This window comes from Cebus imitator, unplaced genomic scaffold (genome assembly GCF_001604975.1).
Source record: "Cebus imitator isolate Cc_AM_T3 unplaced genomic scaffold, Cebus_imitator-1.0 Scaffold127, whole genome shotgun sequence".
Classification (NCBI taxonomy): domain Eukaryota; kingdom Metazoa; phylum Chordata; class Mammalia; order Primates; family Cebidae; genus Cebus; species Cebus imitator.
In genome coordinates this window covers 4,172,313-4,197,517 of record NW_016107442.1, presented here as the reverse complement: position 1 = coordinate 4,197,517, position 25,205 = coordinate 4,172,313, and the positions used below count along the sequence as shown (strand labels likewise).

The 25,205-nt window shown below is 44.6% G+C and overlaps 1 protein-coding gene across 1 annotated transcript in view; it reads right to left on the bottom strand.

Moving 5' to 3' along the window:
- Positions 1-4,915: 4,915 nt before the first annotated feature.
- QDPR (quinoid dihydropteridine reductase) overlaps positions 4,916-25,205 on the bottom strand; it is a 25,937-nt gene continuing 5,647 nt past the window's right edge. The window contains exons 3-7 of the mRNA XM_017540591.1: positions 23,317-23,413; positions 20,390-20,530; positions 10,765-10,873; positions 9,264-9,347; positions 4,916-5,618 (exon numbers count right to left, since the gene is read on the bottom strand). Of these exons, the coding sequence (XP_017396080.1) occupies positions 5,513-5,618; positions 9,264-9,347; positions 10,765-10,873; positions 20,390-20,530; positions 23,317-23,413 (537 nt within the window). The 3' untranslated portion in view covers positions 4,916-5,512. The remainder of the gene's footprint in view (positions 5,619-9,263; positions 9,348-10,764; positions 10,874-20,389; positions 20,531-23,316; positions 23,414-25,205) is intronic.

Here is a 25,205-nt window from a genome sequence, read left to right as displayed (position 1 = left end):
AGCACTTCATGCACCATGGCAGGGCACTTCCTGCTTCCCAGTGGCTGTAAACCAACAAGGGCCCAGGCAACCCAGCAAGCCCCGCTCTTCAGTGAGCCACAGCCATACCTTCTCCAGGGAAGCTCAGGACCCCCCCCTGGGGAGGGACCTACCTTCCAGATTTGTTCCTTGAGTACTGTCCCTCAGCCCAAGAATTTTCTTCAGGGTTCACATTAACCTTTTAGAATTAGTCCTTGGTCCTTGATAATTCTTTATATTATGCTTACCTCATTCACAATACTGCACAGCTTCTAGATCCTGCACTATCCTCAACACAACTGCCAGAGCAATCTTTTAAAATATATCATGTCACTCTTTTGCTCCAAATCCTTGCAGTGGTTCCCAAAATCCAAAGCCAAATCTTTAAAATTCCCTTAGCAATCCCACCTAATCTCATAGCTTTAACTTCTCAGGACCTCCAGGTCTCTCAGGACCCCTAGATCTCTCTCTCTCTGTCTATTTCTTGAACACCAGACTTAATATAACTGCCCACTTGACATCTCCACTGGGGTATTAATAGAGCAAACCTGTATGTCCAGAACGACACTCCAGATACTCCCAATACTTGCTCTATCCACAGCCTTCTTTATCACACTTGCTAACTCAATCCTTCCGTCTGCCCCTGCCAAAAACTTTGGGAGACATCACTGACTCTTTTCTCTCTTACCTTCACATTAAATCCACCAGGAAATCCTTTTGAATCTATCATTAAAATATCTGCCCTTTCTCAATTCTCCTCTCATGACGTCCACTGCCACCACCCTAACCTCTGTCATTTCTTGCCTGGATTTTTGCAAAAGCCTCAGCACTATCCTCAACACAACTGCCAGAGCAATCTTTTAAAATATATCATGTCACTCTTTTGCTCAAAATCCTTGCAGTGGTTCCCAAAATCCAAAACCAAATCCTTAAAATGCCCAACACCCCCTTACATGTGCTATTCCCAAATTGTGCACCAACGCAGCATTCACAGGGACACCACAGGGCACTTTCTGTGTTCTAGGTTATACAGCAGTGTCAGTCAGGTTACTACTATAAAATTGTTAGGACCCAACCGCTTGTAAATCCAAATCATTCATTATTTTCTTTGACACAGGGGCATTGTAAAAAATTACTAAGACACTAAGGGCACTATGGCTTAGAAAGTTTGGGAGCCCCTGCCCTACACAATCATCTGTCTGATCGTATCTTCTGAAACAGCCCCTCTATTTGCTCCACTCACTCTCCCCCAGCCAACCCAGCCTCCCTGTGCTCCTCACCCCACCTAGTACACTCCTGCCTCAGGCCCATTGCAATGCCTGGTTCCTCTGTCTAAAATGCCCTTACCTCACCTCAGATACCCTTGGCTGCCTTCTACACTTTCAGATGTGTTCAAATGTCACCTTCTCATGTGAGGTATTCCATCACTGCCTGTATTAGTGTGTGCTGCCATAACAAAACGGAGTAGATTGCTTAACGACACATTTATTTTCTCTGTTCTGGAGGCTGAAAGTCCAAGATTGAGGTTCCAAGCACTTCCATGTCTGGTGGGGGCTTTCTTCTGATTGTGGACGGCAGCCTTCTTGCTGAGTTCTCGCACGGCCTTACCTCAGTGCGTGCGTGTGGGAAGAAAGTGAGAGGGAGAACTCTGGTGTCTCTCCTTATAAGAGCACTAATCCTGTCAAATCAGCGTCCAGTCTTATGAACTCATTTCATCTTAGTTACTTCCTAGAGGCCCATCTCCAAATAAAGCCGCCTTAGAGTGAGGGCTTGAATATATACATTTGGGGGAGATACCCACATTCAGTTCATAACACTACCATATCTGAAATTATGATCCCATTCTCCCAACACTCCTTCACCCACTTACCTTGCTCTCTTCCCCCCGCGGTTCCCCTTCCTCACATACTCTACAAGAAATTCATATTATATGACATTTATTGTTTGTTATCTGTCACCCTCTCACTTAACTAGAATAAAACTCAATGATTAAGGGTAGGAGCTTTTGCCTACTTCGTTCATTACGTGTCCCAGGCATCTAGATTAGTGTCTTGTACACAGTTGGTACTCAGATTACCTGTTTAATGAATGAAGGAGAAAAAAACATCCCTTTCCTGACCCTTTTCCCTTTTCATTCTCTTTGCACATCACCAGGGAAGGAAAAGAAACATACCTCAATAATCAATGAGTTTCAGAAGAGCTAGTAGTCATCACTCCATTTAAAAGCAAGACCTGATATTCAATAATTAATTAAAAATAAAATTATTAAGGTGGGCTAAGTGGCTCACACCTATAATCCCAGCACTTTGGGAGGCCAAGGCGGGTGGATCACCTGAGGTCAGGAGTTCAAGACCAGCCTGACCACCATAGAGAAACCCCATTTCTACTAAAAATACAAAATTAGCCAGACAAAGTGGCACTGCCTGTAATCCCAGCTACTCAGGAGGCTGAGGTGGGAGAATCACTTGAACCCAGGAGGCAGAGGGTGCAGTGAGCCGAGATAGCACCACCGCACTCCAGCCCGGGCAACAAGAGGGAAACTCCATCTCAAAAAATAAAAATAAAAAATAATTAACACTTAATAATAAATAGCCCAAATTTCTACCAACAAATCAGTAGGTAAACACCAGATTAAAAGAATTCCACAAGTCCATGATTCTAGCATATTCATCTATAACTGCTGGACATGAGATGTGATTTGATTAAAGACGGCCAACATGATATATGAAGTGCGTTTATTAGGATAATCAATAATTATCATGTCTGGCTTCTAAACAGAATGAAAACTACCAGCTCTCCTGAAACTAACTGTACCCTCGGCAAGTGTACAGTTACGTTAATGAATGGAGGAGAAAAAAAATATCTCTCCTGGACCCTTTTCCCTTTTCTTCTCTTTGCACATCACCCCCAAAGGAAAAGAAACATACCTCCATAATCAATTAGTTTCAGGAGAGCTAGTAGTCTTCACTCCATTTAAAAACCAGACCTGATTTTCAATCATCAGTGTGTGGGACTTAATTAACTTAGTGTGTGGGACTTTCTTCACCTGAAAAATGCAAACAACAAGAGGACAGGCAAGGAACAGAGGGGGTGATGAACTCAGGCTGCTCTCAACAGCTCAGCTTGTATTCTAGTTTCAGCTGCGCAGCTCTCCAGCTGGGTGACTTTGAACAACCAGTCCGACCTATGAGCTCCCATTTTCTTTCCTGTAATAGTTGGATAAAATCACCTCAAAGTATAGAGTGGCAAGAATTAAGAGACTCCTCAAAATTTAAACACAGATGCTGGGCGCAGTGGCTCATGCCTGTAATCCTAGCACTTTGGGGAGGCTAAGGCAGGTGGCTCACTTGTCAGAAGTTCAAAACCAGCCCAGATGACATGGTAAATTCCCATCTCTACTAAAAATACAAAAAAAGAAGAAGAAAAAAAAAAAGCTAGGCGTGGTGATGCACGCCTGTAGTCCTAGCTACTTGGGAGGCTGAGGCAAGAGAATCGTTTGAACCTGGAAGGTGGAGGTTACAGTGAGGCAAGATCACACCACTGCACTCCAGCCTGGGCGACAGAGACAGACTCCATCTCAAAAAAAAAAAAAGTTAAATATAAAAAATTACCTTATGATGGAACAATCCTGGTCCTAGGTATATATCCAAAATCATTGAAAACAGATACACAAACACTTATACATGAACGTTCACAGTGGCAATACTCAACAGGAGCCAAAAGGTGGAAACAGCCCAAATGCCTATCAACAGATCAGTAAATAAACAAAATTGCAGTAGATACATATAACGGAATATTACTTCACCACAAACAGGAATAAAGTACTGACACATGATGCAATGCGGAGGAACATGGAAAACATTAAGCAAAGTGGAAGGAGCCAGACACAAAAGGTCACACATTGATTCCATTTATACAAAATACCCAGAACAGGCGGGGTGCAGTGGCTCATGCCTGTAATACCAGTACTTTGGGAAGACAAGGTGGGAGGATTGCTTGAGTCCAGGAGTTTGAGGCCAGCCCAGGCAACATAGCAAGACCCCATCTATACAAAAAAACTTGTTAAATAGCTGGGCGTGGCAGCACGTGCCTGTAGTCTCAACTACTGCAGAGGCCATGGTGGGAGGATTGCTTGAGCTCAGGAAGTCAAGGCTGCAGTAAGCCATGTTCATGCCCCTGCACTTCAGCCTGGGCAAGAAAGAGCAACACTCAAAAAAAACCAGAATTAATTCACAGAAACAAAATGCAGATTGGTGATTGCAGGGGTTAGGGAAGGGGAATGGGGAGGAACTGCTCAGAGAACACTGGTTTTTCTTTGGGGGTGATGAAAATGTTTGGGGAGTACACAGAGTTGGTGATTATGCATTACTGTAAATGTGCTAAATACCACTAGGCCACTGAACTACTCACCTACTTAACTTTTAATACTTAAAATTAGCCTTATAATGGCTAATTTTATGTGAATTTCCCCTCACTAAAAAAAGAAACAAAGAAAATACATGATAAAGGCCTTTAAAAACAGCAACTGTCTGGTGACTAGAGATCTGGGCTTAGTTCTGCCACTTGCTGGTGATGAGGTAATGTCTCTCTGGGCTTCAGTTTCCTCATCTGTAAAATGATCAGGTTGGATTAGACCACTACTAGTTCTCAACCAGGACAGCCTACTTTGGCCATATGTGGACAGCTGCTTCTAAATGCACGGGGCCATCCCCCCAAGCCCAGATTTTGATATGTCCAAGGTAGAATCAGGCCTGTGTTCTTATGCTGAAATATTTATTTCAGGATTTAAATCCACCCACTTCCGAAAACACCAGATTAAAAGCAATCCATGATTCTAACACACTCATCTATGACTGCTATATATAAGATGTGATTTGATTAAAGACAGACAACACGATAAACGAAGTGCATTTATTAGGAACAACATTCTGAATATTCACAAATAGTTATCTTGCACACTTAACCTTAGGCCAGAGAACACAGGGTAATCACACAGGAAAAGGATACCAGGGCAGAGTCCACGGAGTTTTGCTTATACCACAAAAGGAGTTTTAAGGCAGTTTAATTCAAGGCTGCAAAAACTACATCTGTGATATAAACATGACATTCAAAAATAATTCAGCCTTCAAAATGTCCCCAATACCAACAAATCAACAAAGTAGTCAAGATGACAGCCACTGTCAAGGACAGATAAACAGTCTCAAAGGCAATCCAACATGACACCAATATAGCAGGGGCTATGCAGAGACCTCCCTACGCAGTTACACGGATTGACAGGTGCTATTTGCAGGCCGCCAGTCTCACATGCTTTTACTTCACATAAATGTATTACGCTGTCCTAGAAGAGCAAATGCACATTAGGTGACAGAAAAATAGGACTCATTATCTCATACCACAAACTGGGGTTACAGAAAACGCAGGGCTAGACAAGGCCACGCTGAGATAGGTTAGTGACGTTTTTGGCAAGCCCCTCACAGGAGCACCGAGATGAGGCCTAAAAATACGCCGGGGTTAGCTCCGTCCTTCCTTCCGTGGTTACCACCTGGATTAGGCTTCCTGAGCTTGGTCGGTTTTTCCCTGTGATCCAGTCATGGAAGGTTCTGGAACAGAAAAGAAATTTTTTTTTTTTTTTTTACTTACATTCTCAAACCAAAAATCTGGGCACACGCTGACATTCACAGTGATGACGGCTTAGCGGGTGGAGGGAAGGGGTGGCACAGAAGCGACTGTTTAAAAGTACTAAGGGTTGGGTGCCGTGGCTCGCACCTGTGATCCTAGCACTTTGGGAGGTCCAAGACCAGCCTGGCCAATATGGTGAAACCCATCCCTACTAAAAATACAAGAACTAGGTGTGGTGGCGTGTGCCTGTTATACTAGCTACTTGGGAGGCTGAGGCAGGAAAATCACTTGAACCCGGGAAGCAGAGGTTTCAGTGTGCCAAGACTGCACCATTGCACTCCAGCCTGGGCATCACAGTGAGGCTCTGTCTCTAAATAAATAAATGCCACTAAAGGTCGGTCATTGTGGCTCACACCTGTGATCCCAGCATTTTGGGAGGCCAAGGCGGAAGGATCGCTTGACCTCAGGTATAAGTTTTAGACCAGCCCAGACACAATGGCAAGACCCCATTTCTAAAAAATAATAAAAAATATATGTATAAAAGCCACTAGGCATGATGGACACATACCCAGGCCCCCAGTGAGTTCAGTGGTATACTCATTATTATCTGAGTAGCAAGATTTGGCATGAGTTTAACTTTAATTTTGGTCTTTTTCTACATTGTTGTAATTCTTTCATGATTTTTAAAAGATCTGAATTTGGCCATGTGTGGTGGCTCATGCCTGTAATCTCAGCTATTTGGGAGGCTGAGGCAGGTGGATCACTTGAACCCAGGAGTTCGAGACCAGGCTGGACAGCAGGGTGAAACCCCACCTCTACAAAAAATAGCTGAGCATGATGGCACAAGCCTGTAGTCCCAGCTATTCAGGAGGCTGCAGTGGGATGACTGCTTGAGTCCCGGAGATCAAACCTGGGGTGAGCCGTGATTTTGACACTGCACTCCAGCCTGGGTGACAGAGTGAGACCCTGTCTCAAAAAAAAAAAATTGTTTTAAAGATTTTAATTAGTTCATTCGAAGAGACAGAGATATGCACAATACTTTGCTATACTACTTTCTCAGAAATTTATGAAAGAAACAGAATTCATTTATCTGCCATTTTTTTAGTCAAACATTTATGAGTACCCACAGCTGCACCAAACAATGGAAAAAGAGATACAAAAAAACAGACTACTACAATAAAATGTTAAATACAGTAACAGGGACATTTCACAAATCTGAGGAGAGGAGCAAGTAACTCCAGTCGTGGCAGGCAGTCAAAAAGATGCCCTCTAAGAAGACAGGAATGAAAAAAGGCAAAAGAAATTCACAAGAAACAAGAAGTAGATGATAATTTTTTAACACAAAGCATTTCCATTTCAGTACATCATCCATTTCAACAATTCACCAGCTGGGACTTCAGACCTTCATGAACTGCGGACCTTCATGAACTGCAAAGTGCTCAGCAGTTCCTTCTTGGGATACTCCTGGTGCCATCTGTGACCTTCTGGGCCAGTGCTGATGTTTAAAGATCCAGTCACTCAGGCTCCCACTCTGGGGTTTGAACGAGCCCATTTACGCACATGGGCTCAAAAAACAAAATGTTGCTAAAACTCTCTCAAGTACTGTCATGTGTCATGGCCTCATCTCTGGGGACAGGGCAGGGCTCAGTGAGGGAAGACTCTGAAAGACCAGTGCTGTTTGGATGTGTAGGGTTTTGTATGTTGGTTACGCATGTTTTAAATGGTCTTACTTCTCCTTCACCCTCGTCTGCAGCGTGGATAGGTGGGAGAGAACGCCATTCTAACCAGGGATGGTAGAGGAAGGATGTGCTCACAGACATCTCAAAGTAAACTTTATCCCAATTTTTCTGAGAGTTTTCAAATGCCACAAATGGGTGGATGTGATCTCTAGAACAAAGGGTGCATGTGACAGCCCATGCTCTGCGGGTCTGTGGCTCACAGAGTTAACGTGAGTTAGCTCACATGGCTAACATGAGTTCAGACACAAGACCCCACATGTTCCATCTAGAGTCTAGGTCTTAGATCAATGTCTCAAGTGTGGTTGGGAGTATCAGCCTTTAAAAAGAAATTCAGATGCAAACACAATTCAAAGCTTGATTTCCTCTAAACTTCCATTTTTTTTTCCTGCAAATCAATCATTAAGCATGATTCCAGGCATACACGGAAATAACTGTCAGCACACCAGTTATGACCACGGGCTCCGTAGCCACACAGCTTGTGTCAGATCCTGGCTGTGCTGTGTGACTTTAGGCAAGTGACTTAGCCCCCTGCCAGCCCTCCAAGTCCCTAAGCCTTAAACAAAAATGACAGCTTCTCCCTCATAGTTTGCTATGAACATTAAATAAGATAAGAGTTGTGAAGTGCTTAGAATACTGACTGGTACATAAAAAGTGCTTGGTAGCCAGGCACGGTGGCTCACTCCTGTAATCCCAGCACTTTAGGAGGCCAAGGCGGGCAGATCACAGGGTTAGGAAATCGAGACCATCCTCGCTAACATGGTGAAACCCCGTCTCTACTAAAAATACAAAAAATTAGCCAGGCATGGTAGCACGTGCCTGCAGTCTCAGCTACTCGGGAGGCTGAGGCAGCAGAATCGCTTGAATCATCAGGGAGGCCAAGGCTGCAGTGAGTCAAATTGGTGCCGCTGCACTCCAGCCTGGGGGACAGAGCAAGGCTCCGTCTCCAAAAAAAAAAAAAAGTGCTCTATAAGTACATGTTTCAAACATAAAATACAAGTCCCAAATTTCTTTGATTTAATTTAAATGAGATTGTGACATCAGGCCAGAAGCACACTGCTAACTTCACAAACATCTCTTACAAACAGTCATCAAAGCAGTTTACACAGAGGCACTGCTGGGACAGGCTGTCACCTTGACTTTCTCCACCCCCCCTTGCTCCATGAGGGCAGGGATCCCATCTTCATCCTCACCATGTCCCCAGGGCTGAGGGCGGCACCTGGCCCATAGTGGGTGTTCAATGAACACATGCTTACTAACTAGGGGAACTGATAACTAAGTAAACACAAAAGAGCAATTCAACTCTCTGGCCCATGAGCTTTCAAACGTCACCCATATTCACAAATGAGTGAAAAGCATTTCGGAAATACAGGGCATTTTCTGTGAGTCTACAGCTCGGCACTGATTCAGACATGTGCCCCAGGCCATCTACCTGCTGTCCCCCTCTCCCATGGAGGCACCTCATCACAGCAGTAACAATACAAGATGCAGCTGGGGATCACTGAGCACTCACTATGGCCAGACACTGTGCCGAGTGCTTAGCGCACGCTATCCCATGTAACCTTCCTAACAAACATGATGGACCTCATGATACAGGCGGGGAAACTGAGGCCTTGGCAGGTCAATAATGTGCTCAGTGTGGCCAGTGGTGAGGGAGGGAGCCAGGATTCATGTCGGCACTACCCACGCCACCACGCTGCTGCCTCCTGTCTCCAAGTCCAGCTACCCTGAGATTCCGCCTGATATGCCATACATCCTCAGAGGCCCGGAGACCTCCCAAGACCACCCCAGTTGATGATCCACAGGAACACGGGCTTGTCCTCTGGACGACAGCGGGCAGAGAATGGGGGCTAGAAGCTGTTCAGTCGTGGACATGATTGCAATACTCACTCAACTAGGAATTCTAAGGGTGTCCAGGAGCTGAAGTCAGCCTCAGGCATTGATTTCCTGTTCATTGGGGTATCCAGGGTAACCCTGCAATGGACACAGATAAGCATGTCATTCATGCCTCTCCTTTATAACAACAGGCGCCCAGTCCTCCTCAGCCAGGAAAATGCAAACATACAGCATGACTACCTAGAGCCTCTGGCACCGAGGGTGACATTTACATGGAAAGATCAGACAGGAAGATAAGCAGAGAGAGCAGGAAGCTGTCCCCGCTAGCAAAGGCCACATCTGAGCATAATTCAATAAGGTGAGCTGTGGCTCACCATTTAGGCAGATAAGAACAGAACAAAAGCTTCACCGAGTTAAACTACTTTGCCGCTGTGTCTTTATTCACTTCCTAACATGCAACAGACTCATTTCTAAGGGTTTAAGGTAGTAATATAATTTTAAATATGAGAATGCTGAAATACTAAATTTTTAAATATGTGGCCATTTTCCACAAAACCTTAAGATTTTTGGCAGGAGAATATAGAATTTAGATATGCATGAATCTCCCAAGAACATTCAGGCCTCAGGAATCATTCGAATCATTCAAAAAAAGCTGTGGGAGTCATGTCACAGAATCACACACAGAACCTCACAACGAAAAGGGAACTATAAAGGCAATCAGTGCAGTCTCGACAGTCTCTGCATCCCTTTATAGGACCACAGGCAAGAGGCAAGCCTGCTGGTGCTGGAAGCCTTCCAGTGAGAAGAAACAGCCTTCCTCCAAAGCAGGTGCCTCTGCCTGGGACCCGATGACCAGCAGAAACACCTCCAACAGCGTCCCATATTCTCTCTCTCTCACACACACCCCCCACATAATGACTTGAAAGACAGAGCTACATATCAAAAAATAAAATGTGTAGTCTGATTTTAAAGGAAGAAATGATGAGGGAGAAAAGAAATGGAGAAGAAAAAAAAATGGCAAAAAAGACAGACTCATCCTACCCACCAATCAAACATTCTGGACAGCCCAGGAGAACCCAAAACTTGAAGAAGGACTGCCGTGGGCAGACCCTCATACACCAAGCGCAATCTGCAAGGTGATCATATTAAGAGGTGGGGTCTGCAGGAGAGGTTTGGGGCTTTAGGAGGAGATTAGCATGCTTACAAAGGAAGCTGGAGGCAACCCATTTGCCCCTTCCACCACGCGAGCACATACAGAAGGCACCATCTATGAGGAATGAGCCCTCACCAGGCACCAAATCTGCTGGCTCCTTCATCTTGGGCTTCCCAGTCTCCAGAACCGTAAGCAACACATTTCTGCTATTTATAAATCACCCAGTCTAAGGTATTTTGTAACAGCAACTCAAACAATAATAAGTATCTTAAGAGTCTTTGGTGCATTTCAGAGCCCGAGGTGAGGGGGCACACAGGTCCCTGGTGTAAAGCTACAGTCAGACAAACGGTACTCGCAGCAGTGGGGAGAGGTGGGCGCGGCCAGGGAATCCCCAGCACTTACGGGAGCACAGCGATGGCGGCTGACCCGGGCGGCATGCCGCTGTTCTTCCCGGCGAGGCTCTGGCAGAGTTGGTGAACGGCACCCTTGGCCATGCCGTACCCGATCATACCTGGGAAATGGGGAGAAGATGGCTCAGTGACCACTGGTGCACCAGGGGGACAACAAGGATATGCAATCTTCTCCTGAGCATCTCTATTCCCTGAAAACTTTATAAATAGCTGCATCTGGCCTCCTTCAGGCCGCACACCCGCAAACAACCTCCACCAAAAAACAGCAGCGAGCCATGAGAAAGAGGGGATGGGAACAGGTGGGTTGGGAGTTATGGCCTCTGGCCAGTTTCCAAGAACACAGGCTTCACACAGGCTACCAGTGTGTCCAGGGTGCAGTGTGCCAGGGTCCGGAAGAGGCCAGGAAGAAAAGTTAAATGAACATTTATGGAGAGAAAGTGAAGAGGACATGACATTTCAAGTGTACCTACTTAACACTTAACATTTATTACAAAAGCCAGAAAGTTGATCTTATTTTTATTCTTGGGAAACCGAGACTCAGAAAGGTTAAGTACATGCCAGGCTCACACACAGACTTGTGCCAAAGCTGATGGAGAGGGTAAAGCCCAAGCAAGAACTGGGCTCTGAACCCTTAGATCATGAAATGCTTGTGGGCACCTGGCACACAGAGGTATGCCATGGGACAGCAAAATCAAGCCGTCATTTGGACTACAACCCTTCAAGTCAAGTTACACATATTCAAATCCCAGTTCCTTCACTTACAACTAAAGAAATTCTGGGCAAGTTCCCAAAACCTCTCTAATCCTCAGTTGCTGCATCTGTAAAGTAGGTTTGAGGTGTTTTCCAACACAGTCAATTCTCTAAGTCTCCAGACACCAACTGGGTGTCTGATAATTCAGTTAGAACCCCCGGCTAGGTGCAGTGGCTCATGTCTTTAATCCAAGCACTTTAGTAGGCTGACGCAGGAGAATTCCTTGAGCATAAGAGTTCAAGCCCAGCCTGGGAAACATAGCGGGACCCCATTTCTAAAAAATTAGCCATGCCTGGTGTTATGTGCCTGTGGTCCCAGCTACTCGGGAGGCTGAGGTGGGAGGTTCACTTGAGCCTGGGAGAGGTCAAGGCTGCAATTAGCTATGGTCATATCACTACACTCCAGTCTGATTTAAGGGCTCGGTCTCACAAGACCTACCCTACTTCAGATGCCAATCACAAGTCCTGGGCCACTTACACTTCTGACTGACTATAAATCAGGGGTTTTACAATCCCCTCTTCAAGTGCGATAATTTGCTAAAATGGCTCAAAGAACTCAAGCAAACACTTTTTTTTTCCAGTTACTGGTTTATTATAAAGGATACAACTCAGGAACAGCCAGGTGGAATGACACAGAAGCAGGGTAGGAGATGGGGTGGGCATGGAGCTTCCATGCCGCTCCAGCCACGCCACCCTCCCTGCGCCTCCGTGTGTTCAGCCCAGATGCTCACCACATCTGGAAGTTTTTATACAGCTTAACCTCCAGCCCAGCTCCCTTCCAGGAGGTCGGTAGGTAGAGCTGAAAGTTCTAACCTCCTAATCACTTGGTCTTTCTAGGAAATAGCCCCATCCTGAGGGGCCCCAACCTACTAATCACGTTATCGGAATAAACTCAGGTGTGATCCAGAGGGGCTCGTTAGGGCACACAGGAATAGAGTACTTAATTCTGAGCATACCCTCAGCACAGGACAGGCACTCCATGAGTGTTTTCCATCAAATCAATAGAAGTAATGTGCCCTGGAACCCGACTACCTGGCTCGTGTGCAGGCTCTGCTGCTTGCTAGTGACTGACACTGGGAGAGGCTACTAAACCTTGGAATCCTTGGTTTCCCCTTCTGTGAAATGGGAATGACAATCCCAAATCCTAAGGATAATACAACAATCAAATAAAATACCATGGACAAGTGCAGCGGACAGGGAGGGTCTCCAGGGACTATAGGAGTTTCATCAGCTTGAACAATCAGCCTGTTTCACAGCCTCCTGCCCTTCAGCCTGGTTTTTCCCATACCTCACATGGAAGGCAGTCACCTAGTCAGAGGAAATCAGCTCCCGAGAGACCCCAGAAACTTAGAGATGAACCTAAGTGGACTTTCCTCATTACCATGCTACAGTCTCCACTCCAAAAGGAGCTTCCATTACCAGAACATGTGACTATGTGCTGGCGTGATGACTCGCTGCACCTGTGCCACTGAGACCCCTCCTCTACATGCAATGACACACCCTCTTCCCTCTCCATTGCCCCATGAAACCCTCCTGGGAGAGACGCTGCTTTGGAGTATACTTCCAGTGTCCTCCTTACTTATACCAACTCATAAAACTCCTATTGATCGGGTTTTTTCCCAACAAATTCCCTCATATGGTACTGAGGACAGAGGAACACTCAAACCTGGCCATTGCTGTCATTCACAACTTTGAGCAAGTCACCGGCAACTCTTTTTCCTCAGACGGCAAAAAAGGTCCATCAACTTGGAATTCAAAAAGTGCAGACCTAACTCCTGCTTTTCTAGCCACCAAAAAAATCCCAAGTTCTGTGGGTCTGCTTCTTCATCTGTAAATGCGAGTGGTAACTCAGAACACAATTTTTTTTTCTGTCACCGAGGCTGGAGAGCAGTGGCGCAATCTCGGCTCACTGCGACCTCCGCAGCCTCCCAAATAGCTGGGACCACAGACGCCCAGCTAATTTTTGTAATTTTAGTAGAGATGTGGTTTCACTGTGTTAGCCAGGAGGGTCTCAATCTCCTTACCTCCTGACCTGCCTGCCTTAGCCTCCCAAAGTGCTGGGATTACAGGCATGAGCCACCGCTCCTGGCAGATCACAATTTATTCACAGAGCTATGCTGAGGATGGAGGGAGACCGCATCCAGGAAGGGTCTTGGAAACCATGGAGGGCATGCACAGGACCTGATCAGGGCGGAGGGAGCCCAGCCTGGTGTAGGAGGGGCTTTGCTCAGCACCTTGCCAGGGAGATATTCTCCCAGTGACTGGGGCAGGCAGGGGGTGACATTTCTCCCCCTCTCCCAGCTCATCATTATTAATATTAAAATGGACGATTCCTCTTCAGATCAAGCAGTCATCTGTGGCCCATCAAGGGCATTTCCTTCCTTATCAGCGATGGAAGGACTGTGACATGCCGGCATGGTAACAAATCTGGCCTTAACACCATCAAACCAACCTGCCAGCACTCTGCTGCCTGTAAAGCCAGAGCCTGGAAAGGGGCTGCCAGGGTCCACCTGCTCCCGGGTGTCAAAACCCACTCACCCCTTCCCCTGCAATGGAGTCTCTTCCATGTGGAAATCCCTGGGCTCAGTGTAAGAAAGACGAAGAAACACAGGGCAGCTTCCTGGCTCTGAGGAATGGCACAGCACACCAGAAAGAACCCAGAATCTGGACTTTGAGGCCAGAGCTTAGCACCCAGGAGATTCCTCACCACTGCAACTTGGGCGAGCAGCTCTTTCAGCCTCTGGCTCTTCCCTGCTAAATGGGATCCAATGCCCAGGTCATAGGCTTTCCTGAAGACGATGTGAAACATGACACATCTCATAAACTCCAAAGGGCTCTTTCATTCCCAGAAGTAAGTTCCACAGAGGCAGGGATTTTTATTGTTCTGTTTAACAATGTATCCCAAACCAAAAGGTGGCATTCAATAAGTACTTTATTTGGCCAGGTGAGGTAGTTCAGGCTTGTAATCCCAGCAGTTTGGGAGGCTGAGACAAGTGGATCTCTTGAGCCCAGGAGTTCGAGACCAGCCTGGGCAACATGGTGAAACCCTGTCTCCACAAAAAATTTTAAAAATTGGCCAGGCGTGATGGCATGTGCCTGTAGTTCCAGCTCCCCAGAAGGCGGAGGTAGGGGGATGGCTGGAGGCTGGGAGTTTAAGGCTGTAGTGAGCTAAGATCACGCCACTGCACTCCAGCCTGAGTGACACAGCCAGACTCCATCTCCAAAAAAAAAAGTAAATTAAATAAATAAATACTTTATTCATTGCTTTCAGAAAAGACCAATAGGTAGGTTTCTGGAAGGAGGATAGTGCGGCTTAGTTAAATGGTGGGCACTCAAATACTGTGGGAATGAAAGAACAAACTGGTAGCTTTGTTCGTTCAAAGTATGGTAGGTGATTCTCAGGAGCTCATCAGTTTCTCGATATTCCAGACAAGCTAACTTTTAAATTATTTAATCTATGATGAAGTGAAAAGAGCAAGGCACAGAAAAAGCCTCTATTGAATCATCAAATTATAGTGGGCTTTTTTTGAGGCAGTCTTGCTCTGTTGCCCTGGCTGGAATATAACAATGCGATCTCAGCTCACTGCATCATTGACCTCCAGGGTTCAAACAATCCTCTCACCTCGGCCTCTTTGTTTGTTTGGAGACAGAGTCTTGCTCTGTCGCCAGGCTGGAGTACAATGGTACGATCTCAGCTCACTGCTACCACCGCCTCCCAGGTTCAGGCCGTTCTCCTGCCTCAGCCACCCAAGTAGCTGGGACCACACAGGTGCCTACCACCACACCTGGCTAATTTTTGTATTTTTTAGTAGAGGGGGTTTTCACCGTGTTGGCCAGGCCAATCTTGAACTCCTGACCTCAGGTGATCTGCCAGCCTCGGTCTCCCAAAATGCTGGGATTACAGGCAGGAGCCATCGTGCCTCGCCAAATTATGGTGCTTTTTTAAAAGTATATAAGCGTGGCATGGACGCACACCAGAATGTGCACAGAATGCTTCCCGAAGGACACCCGAGAAGCCATCACTGTAGCTGGGCCTGGGGAGCAAGTGCGTAGAGACCAGGGGTGTGACTAGGAGAGACTCTTCCTATTCACTGTGTTTCTTTTAGTGCCATGTGAATTTTTACTACATGCATTGGCTAGTTTTCCAATTTAAAAATTGATTAATTACCTTATTTAAATAAAAACTAATACAGTACCTTCTCATCTTTTCCCATAAGCTCTATTTGTCAAAGCAGGTCCTTTTCCAAGACCCTATTGGAATCAGCACCCTCAACAAAACAAAATTTTCTCAATATAATTATATAATTGTCAATATAATTACATTATCAGTAATTAGTATAATTACTGATTATAATTATGTATTAATTACTAACCAGTTTATTATTCAGAACAATCTGCTACTCGCTAACCAGGTTGTCTTAGACAAGGCACCTAAAATCACTGAACTTTGGGTTTTTTCCTGTGTAATCAAGAGAAATTAATAGCACCTACTTGACAGATACCTTTGGTGATGAGATAAGATCGGGCTTAGCCCAACAAGCCTAGCATCCAGCAGATAGAGGCCTAAAAAAATGTTTTCCTTTTTTGCCAAGTCTACTGAGATATAACTGAAATACAATAAACTTAAACATGTTTAGGGTGTACCATTTGAGCAAATTTTGACATTGTGTATACCTGCTACCTATTGGTCTTCCTTTTCTCCCACTATTCAATGAGTATTTGCTGACTGAAGCAAGGGATGCCTTTTATTAGGGTGGGTTTCCCTCTGCCCCACAGCATGTGGCAGTGATGGGGTCTCTTTCCTCTTTGTGTTCCCCCACTGCACCCAATGGTAGCTGCTCACTAAACACTGCTATCACAGCAACAAGGAATGGTTAGTCACTGAAAACCCCTCCACCTACTGAAAACCACTATTTCTTCCAGAGGTCAGCAGGCTCCCTAAAATCCTCGGCACACACAGTTTAAAATGCAATTGCTGTGGAGGTATCACAAGTCCAGCAGAAGGTGGGAGGATCACAGCCCAGCCAAGGAACCAATCACAAAACGGCTTCAATAACAACCTCAAATTGCAAAACAGGTCAAGGTCTCAGGTATTTGGAAGCACCAGAAGAGTATTTCACCATCCCTAGCTTCTCTGTTTAATCAGGGGGCAGTATAAAAACATAACGAACCCTTCAGTAATTAAAATAAACGAGGGTGTAAGTGCTCATTAATCCAACCCTGGTCCTCAAAGTCCCAGAGCCCTCTCTTCACTCCATTCAAAAACACAAGCGGAGGGACTCTGATGAAGGAAAGAAATGAGCAAATAGCAACTGTAATGGCTTAATTCTACAGAATGACACCTTTCCTGGGGCACACAAAGAAGATTATTTGCAAGATATGGAAAAAGCGCATTTCACTATGGTCAACACTTCCAAATTGATCATTGTGGTCCCCCAAAACTGATATCCAATCACAGCCCAGATACCTTTAATGGTAAACAAAGTGACTACCATTTTAATACAGTGTATCCTACAGAAGACAGTCTACAAATACAATCTTGGAAATAGGAGGCTGAGGTGTTCTCAGTATCCTTCTAAGTGACAAACTCACTTGTGAACAAATCTTCTTGAGTTTGAGGGACTAATAAGCCTGATTCATCATTTACTTTCAAATTGTAGATCAATTTCCCCAATTTTGCTGAGGTCTACAGCACACTTAAAAGATCTCATGACTCAAATTATTAATAGTTTAACAAAATCTAACTTAAGGGGTTAAAGATAAACAAACGTGTTAACACCTGAGGCAGGAATAGCTGGGCAGAACTAAGCCTGGAGTAAATAATAATAATGACTCACTTACTGTTGACTCTGTAATAACTTTCTCATTCATTTAGATCCATTAAGACATTTACAAGGCACAACCAGCATATATATAAAGGAGACATTATTTAACCTTTTTTTTTTTTTTTGAGAGAAGTCTCGCTCTTTTGCCCAGGCTGGAGTACAGTGGTGTGATCTCTGCTCACTGCAACCTCTGCCTCCCGGGTTCAAGTGATTCTCCTGACTTAGCCTCCTGAATAGCTGAGATTACAGACACACACCACCACGCCCAACTAATTTTTGTATTTTTAGTAGAGATGAGGTTTCACCATGTTAGTCAGCCTGGTCTCGAACTTCTGACCTCGTGATCCACCCACCTCGGCCTCCCAAAGTGCTGAGATTACAGGTATAAGCCACGGCACCCAGCCTATTGAAGCTTATTTTACAGATGACAAAACGGAGGCTCAGAAAGGTGAAGTAACTTGCCAAATGTGTCACAGTAAGTGGCAGAACCTTAACAGAAGACCAACACACATGGTTCCAGAGCCTGCAGCCTTAACCACGACCCAAACTGTAATCAAAGGATACTGGCAAACCAAAGGAAAGCAGGAGACTCTTCTGTCATTTAGAAAAATCAGTCTTTCGGTCCTAGGGTTTTTTTTTTTTTAAATTGTCAAGCTATGACCCATTTCTCTGTTTACTTCCTAGTGCCTCTGCTCCATGTCACCTTAAATAAAAATCAGATCTCAACCAACCAGCTAACATTTACATAGCTTTACTGATTGCTATAGCCATGGACTTGTAACATCACATGCTCTAAGAAATGGAAGAAGAAAATGAGAGACAAGGTTTTGCTAATAGTCACAACCTCACAGTTCAGTGAGGTGCATTAAAATTGAGAAGGGGCCTGGTATAGCAGCTCGTGCCAATAATCTCAGTGCTCTGGGAGACCAGGGCAGGGGCATCACTTGAAGCTAGGAATTTGAGCCCAGGCTGGGCACCATAGCTAGTTTCTACCAAAAAATACATAGCACCTGTTTCTACCAAAAATACAAAAATTAGCCAGGCATGGCGGTGTGTGCCTACAGTCCCAGCTACTCAGGAGGCAAAGGACTGCTTCAGCCCAGGAGTTCCAAGCTGCAGTGAGCTATGATCATACCACTACATTCCAGCCTGGGTGACAGAGACCCTGTCTCTAAAAAAGTAAATAAATGAGAAGGGTCCCAAGGTTTCTACCACTTACAAAAGAGTCAAAAACAAAGCTCCCTTCTTTTTTAAAGAAGAGTTAAACTTAGGTAGTTGAGGTAGACACTTCCTGCCTCCCTGTGCTCCCCTTTCTACCCCTACTTAAATTCATTTAGCCCTATCCCCAAGTGTTACGGGCTGAAATGCAGCCCCCTAACATTCATATGTTGAAGTCCTAGTTCCCAGTACCTCAGAATGTGACTATATCTGAAGGTCTTAACGAGCTCATTAAGGTGGGCCCTAGTCCAATATGACTAGTGTCCTTACAAGAGGGAAATGAGGACGCAAACACCCAGAGGGAGGACCGTGTGCAGACAAAGGAGGAGGCAGTCATCTGTAAGAAAAGAGAATTCAGGCCAGGTGCGGTGGCGCGTGCCTTTGATCCCAGCACTTCGGGAGGCCGAGGCGAGTAGATCATGAGGTCAAGATTGAGACCATCCTGGCCAACATGGTGAAACCCCATCTCTACAAAAAATACAAAAATTAGCTGGGTGTGGTGGCACACGCCTGTAGTCCCAGCTACTCAGGAATCTGGGCATTAGATTCACTTGAACCTGAAAGGCAGAGACTGCACTGAGCCGAGATCGGGCCACTGCACTCCAGCCTGACAACAGAGCAAGACTCTGTCTAAAAAAAAAAAAAAAAAAAACAGGATATGGAAGGAACCAGACCATGTGCAGGCAAAAGGAGAAGGCAGCCATCTACAAGAAAAGAGGATTCGGAAGGAACCAGCAAGCAGATACTTTGATCTCAGGCTTTTAGCCTCCAGAGTTACCAGAAAATAAATCTCTGTTGTTTAAGCCACCCAGTCTGTGGCTACCGAAGCAAACTAATACAGGTCGTAAAAAATGCAAAAGGAATGACATAATGGAAAAAACACACAATTAGTAATTGATCAGGGTTCTGGTTCAAGTAAGTCTGCAACTTTCTTACTGCACAAACCCAGACAAGTTACTTAGCTCTCCAAGTTTTAGTCCCCTAACCTGTAAACTGAAAAAGATAATACTGATGAGATTAAAGTGAGAATATACGTGAAATGAAAAGAGTGACTGTAAGACCTATCATTTATTGTGAATAACAGTAAGACTTTCCATTTACAGGTGCCTACCATGTGCTGGGCACTTTCTACATATCAACACCTCTACAGTTTTACAGCACTCTTCAAGTTAGATTTACTGTCACTATTTTACAATTAAGGAAACTACAGTAGACATCTCATCAGAGACCAAAGAACTGGTTCAAGGTCACACATCTACAGTAAATAATCCTCCCCCAACCCTTTCTTCTCTGTCTTTTTTTTAATGTAGAGACAGGGTCTCACTATGTTGCCCAGGCTAGTCTTGAATTCCTGGGCTCAAGCAACCCTCCTGCCTCAGCCTCCCAAAAGTGCAGGGATCACAGGTATGAGCCACCGTGCTGGCCAAACTAACAAACCTTTCTCATTCTAAAACCTATGCTATTTCCAGCTGCTAAGATGCTTCCCTGGAACACATGGATACAATGTAATAATAATAACAGTACACGTGTATTAACTAATGAATATCCACTACACCATTCATTCCAGTGCAGATCACAGATAAATAAACGGGGGTACCAGGTCACAATGTTCCCTAACCACCATAAACATGAGGACAGGCAAACAAAAAGATCAGAACTCTTCTTCCTAAAATGATTCAGGCCCCAAAGAAAGCAAAATCCATCCATCTGTGAAGCACCTTAGAAGATAAAGCCTTTAACAGTCCTTATCCCATCTAAGTGCCCAGCAGCCCCAGCAAACAATGTAAGCACCCCTACTTCACAGATGGGGAAATAAAGGCTTACCAGGAGTCCCATCCAGGGCAGCCTTTGCGCCAGCCAAGGTCAGGAGGCCGCCTTCCTTGAGATGCTTGGTAGCCAGGTGGCTAGAGATGGTGGACGTCCACATGCTCTGCTTCCACATCAGGTCACAGTTCTTAAAGAGAGCTGAGGGAAAAAACATGTGGGTCCAGCATTCCCAGGAAAGAAACCAAAAGGTGAGCTCAACTCACGCAGCCCCATACCCAGGCAAGCCCTCCCTCCTGATCGTTGGGTCCCTGTCTATACCAAGGTCTAACACAAACAGTGCAGGGCTCAGTGGTCAGAGACATGGGTTCAAATCCAGGCCATGGGATCACTTGAGTTTCAGCCTCCTTACCTGTATACTGACAAAATTTTGACCAATAAATTTTAGCAAATAAACCTGGAGTTAACTGACTTGCTAGACTGGCTTGAATTCAAAGATTGTTTTATTTTATAAACGGTATCAGATTTGTAATAAGAACCTGAATGTGTACATCAGGTTTTCTCTGTGATAAAAATCTAAGGGCCTATTACTGTACAGCTATAAAGAGGGCTTTTACTGAGCCACATATTTTATGGCTTTAAGTTTAACGTTAGCTTTAAAGACTCTTTTAAAGACAGCTGAAATAATAGCCACCTCACACTTGTTTTAACTCCCTGGCCTTGCCAGAGACTTAAGGAAGAACAAGTGGTACCATATGTCACACCACCAACTGGGCAACCTGCAGGGCATGTGGTACCTGGAGTTCAAAAAAGGATGCCCTTCTGACATAGGAGGGGTCAGTAGGTGATAAGGTATTGCATTTCCCTACTACAAAAGACTAGAAAAGGCCAGGTGCGGTGGCTCACACCTGCAATCCCAGCACTTTGGGAGGCAGAGGCGGGTGGATCACCTTAGGTTAGGAGTTCTAGACCAGCCTGACCAACATGGAGAAACCCCGTCTCTACTAAAAATACAACATTAGCCAGGCGTGGTGGCGCATGCCTGTAATCCCAGCTACTCAGGAGGCTGAGGCAGGAGACTCTCTTGAACCCGGTGCGGAGGAGGAGATTGTGGCGAGCCGAAATCGCTCCACTGCACTCTAGCCTGGGCAACAAGAGTGAAACTCTGTCTCAAAAAAACAAAACAAAAAAAGACTAGGAAAAAAACTGATGGATCCACATTTATTTCTTCTCCCAAAACACATAAAAAAGGTTTTCAAGCTGTTTTGCTAACCTGATCACCTCACAAAGCACCACTCTCACATTTACATGTGGGTCACAGAATGTCAATGTCTTTTTAAATGGCTTTGGCTAATAAACGTAGAAGGGATAATAGAATTAGAAAACTACCATTTTCTAACCCCAGACAGAATAAGTGCTTCAGGCAGAGATTACCAATGAATGCCTAAAACCACTGGGTAAAAAGTACAATACTTGGGAAACAGGACATTCACACACAATACCACAGTACCACACATCCCACAGATGACCTAATTACTGCAAACAGAAAAGTATACCTTTATAATGGAAGTCTGGTAGTTGCCATCTCAACCAAGCATCAAAGTTGGCATCCCTATGGTAGGGCAAGCTGACATGCTGAGCTTCCCAGGTGATATAACATAAGGTACAAACCATCACTCAGGAAGAATTCACACCTCAAAAACATTTACGCTAAATCTAATCGAGTCTCTAGACCCAAATTCCCATTCACAGGGAATACCAAGGATAGAGGAACAAGTCCAATAACACCTTAAAAAAAAGTTCAGACAAATTCAGAATGTGAGAGACGCTGTATGAAAACTGCCCAGAACTTGACGAAAAGTCTTATCACAGGCGCTTTAAAAAAAAAATCTAGATTAAGAGACTAAAAACAACATGATGCAGTATGCAAACCCTGAGTGGAATATGGTTAGGGAAAAAGAACTGTAACAAACATGGAATAAACTGGGGTAATTTAAATATGGGCTTAATATTATTAATCTTAGAGAATTACTGTTAATTTTCTTAGGTACAACGGTACCACAAGAATGTAGGGTGGGCTTATTCTTTGGAGATACATGCTGAAATATAGTGAGGCGTAAATTTACTTTCAAACAGTTTTAAAAAATGCACAAAGTGCACAGGCACAACAAAACAAGCTCAACTAAGTACAGCAAATGTTAAAGTTACTGACTCTAGACGGAGCATATAAAGGTACTCACTGTTCTTTCAACTTTTCTGGTATGTTTAGAAATGATCAAAATGAAAAGTTGAAAAATGGGCCAGGCACAGTGGCTCAGGCCTATAAGTCCAGCACTTTGGGAGGCTGAGGCAGGTAGATCACCTGAGGTCAGGAGTTGGAGGCCAGCCTGGCCAAGATGGTGAAACCTCATCTCTACTAAAAATACAAAAAATTAGTCAGGTGTGGCGGTGGGCCCAGTAGTGGGTGCCTGTAATCTCAGCTACTCGGGAGGCTGAAGCAGGAGAATTGGTTGAATGCGGGAGGCGGAGGTTACACTGAGCTGAGATCACACCATTGCGCTCCAGCCTGGGCAACCGAGCAAGACTCTGTCTCAAACAAAAAAATAAAGAAAAGAAAAGTTGAAAAATGCATTAGCTTTAGTAAAAGCTCAATTTTGACCTCTTCTGACTTTCTAATGATGTCTGCATTTCCTACACATCTGCTAATGCCTAGTAGCAATAAGCCCTGAGAGGCTAGGGCACACACCATGCTGATTTCATTCTGCCTCTACTTTAAACTCAAACTCAATGCCCTCATCACGTCCTCCAGGGGAGGTTTCTTCTTTATGCATAAAATGGGAGCAGTAATCACTCTCTCACCGAACAACTATAAAGCCTCTGGGTTACATACAGAAAAACAGCTAGCCTGTCACCTAGTCCACACCCAATCCTTGTCAGCCGGACAAAGAGCAGAGCAGAATGAAAGAGTGACTCAGGAAATGACTCACACTTGGATTTGGCATTGCCCCCGGCCCATCCTCCAGCAACGCAAAGAATCGCGTCCACCTTCTCTTCACCCAAGAGCTTTCCAACCTCAGCAGTCACCTTCGATGCAGGAACAAAAAAAATGCATAAGCTATAAGGTAAGCCAAAACAGGCTAGCATCTTTACAGATAATTCGGTATCTTTTTCTCTCCTTTTTAAGCTAGTTTACAGCACCTGGCAATTAACACTTTGAAAATTAGATAGAAGACTAAACTCTGATGAGCATTGTAGACAATGAAGACCAAGTACATTTCAATGTAATTTTTATAAAACAATCTAGAGTGTCTTTGTATACATTCTGAAAGGTAGAGACATGAGCACTCCTTGAAATAAAATAAATAAAAGTAGGCAAAGGTTAAAAAAAAAAAAAAAGCACCTGTAGTTTCACTGCCCACGGTTAACATCCTGGTATATCTCTTTCCAGACTTTCTTTGCAAATCACGGAATTATAATCCAAAAAGATGATCACCTCTATTCTTGCCCCCAATCCAAAAATCCCTTTAACTGCAACTCCAAAAAAAAATGCCAATGAAAAACTGTAAGAAAAACCAATTGCAAGAAAAAATTCAATAGCAATATGTTGGTAATATTAAGCACATGGGGGATTCACTTTGATGATCTCCCTGCTTCTGTTTGTTTGAGATTTTAAAGCACTGAAAATATATTTGTGCCCTCTTGTTATAATTTATCAAAAAAACAGTCTGTCAAGATAGGCAATTCTGGCCATACACCATGACTCTTCCATATTTCTCTGGAATGGCTGAGACGACACATCCCAATTGCTTCATTAAGATCAATCTTCTTAAGACTTTTTTTTTTTCTTTCTTCTTTTTTTTTTTTTTGAGATGGAGTTTTGCTCTTGTCTCCCAGGCTGGAGTGCGATGGCACGATTTCAGCTCACTGAAATCTCCATCTCCCAGTTCAAGCCATTATCCTGCATCAGCCTCCTGAGTAGTTGGGATTAGAGGCAACTGCCATCAAGCCCAGCTAATTTTTGTATTTTTAGTAGAGACAGGGTTTCGCCATGTTAGCCAAGCTTGTCTTGAACTCCTGACCTCAGGTGATCTGCCTCCCTCAGCCGCCCGAAGTGCTGGGATTACAGGCTTAAGCCACCACACCCAGCCCAATCTTCTTAAAACTTAAATCAGGCTGGGCACAGTGGCTCATGCCTATAATCCCAGCACTTTGGGAGGCAGAGGCAGAAAAATCACTTGAGCCCAGGCGTTCAAGACCAGCCTGGGCAACATAATAAGACCTCCCCTCTACATTTAATATTTTTTTAAGAAGACTTAAATCAAGACCTAGCACTCTCCCAGCAGGAACATTTCAGTTGACTACCTCTCCCCAGTTGCATGACAAAACAATGTTATGCTGAATGTCCAGAAATTCCTAACATTGAGGGTATGGTGGAAAAGGTACTCCTCTTCCTTTGGTGAACTAGTGGAAGAGGGAAAAGACTTTAAATCTAAGTTTATAAGCACTAACGCATTTTTCAATCTGTCTTAGAAATGCACTCTATTGTCAAGCCTTGGGTGGAAACAACCTCCACATTCAACCTGAAGGGACGTTAGAAACCTATAATTAATCACAGCAGAAGAGCCGCTGAAGAGACACCAATTCCAGGGACCCACACCTGGCAGGACTGCTGCTCTCCAAACCCAGCACCACCCTTCCATTTCATTTTGGCTTTTATTACTTTATTTTTTGTTTTTTACAGAGGGTCAGGCTCTGTCGCCTAGGCTGGAGTGCAGTGGCATGATCTTGGCTCACTGCAACCTCTACCTCCCAGGCTCAAGCCATCCTCCCACCTCAGTCTCCCAAGTAGCAGGGACTACAGGTGCATGCCACCACA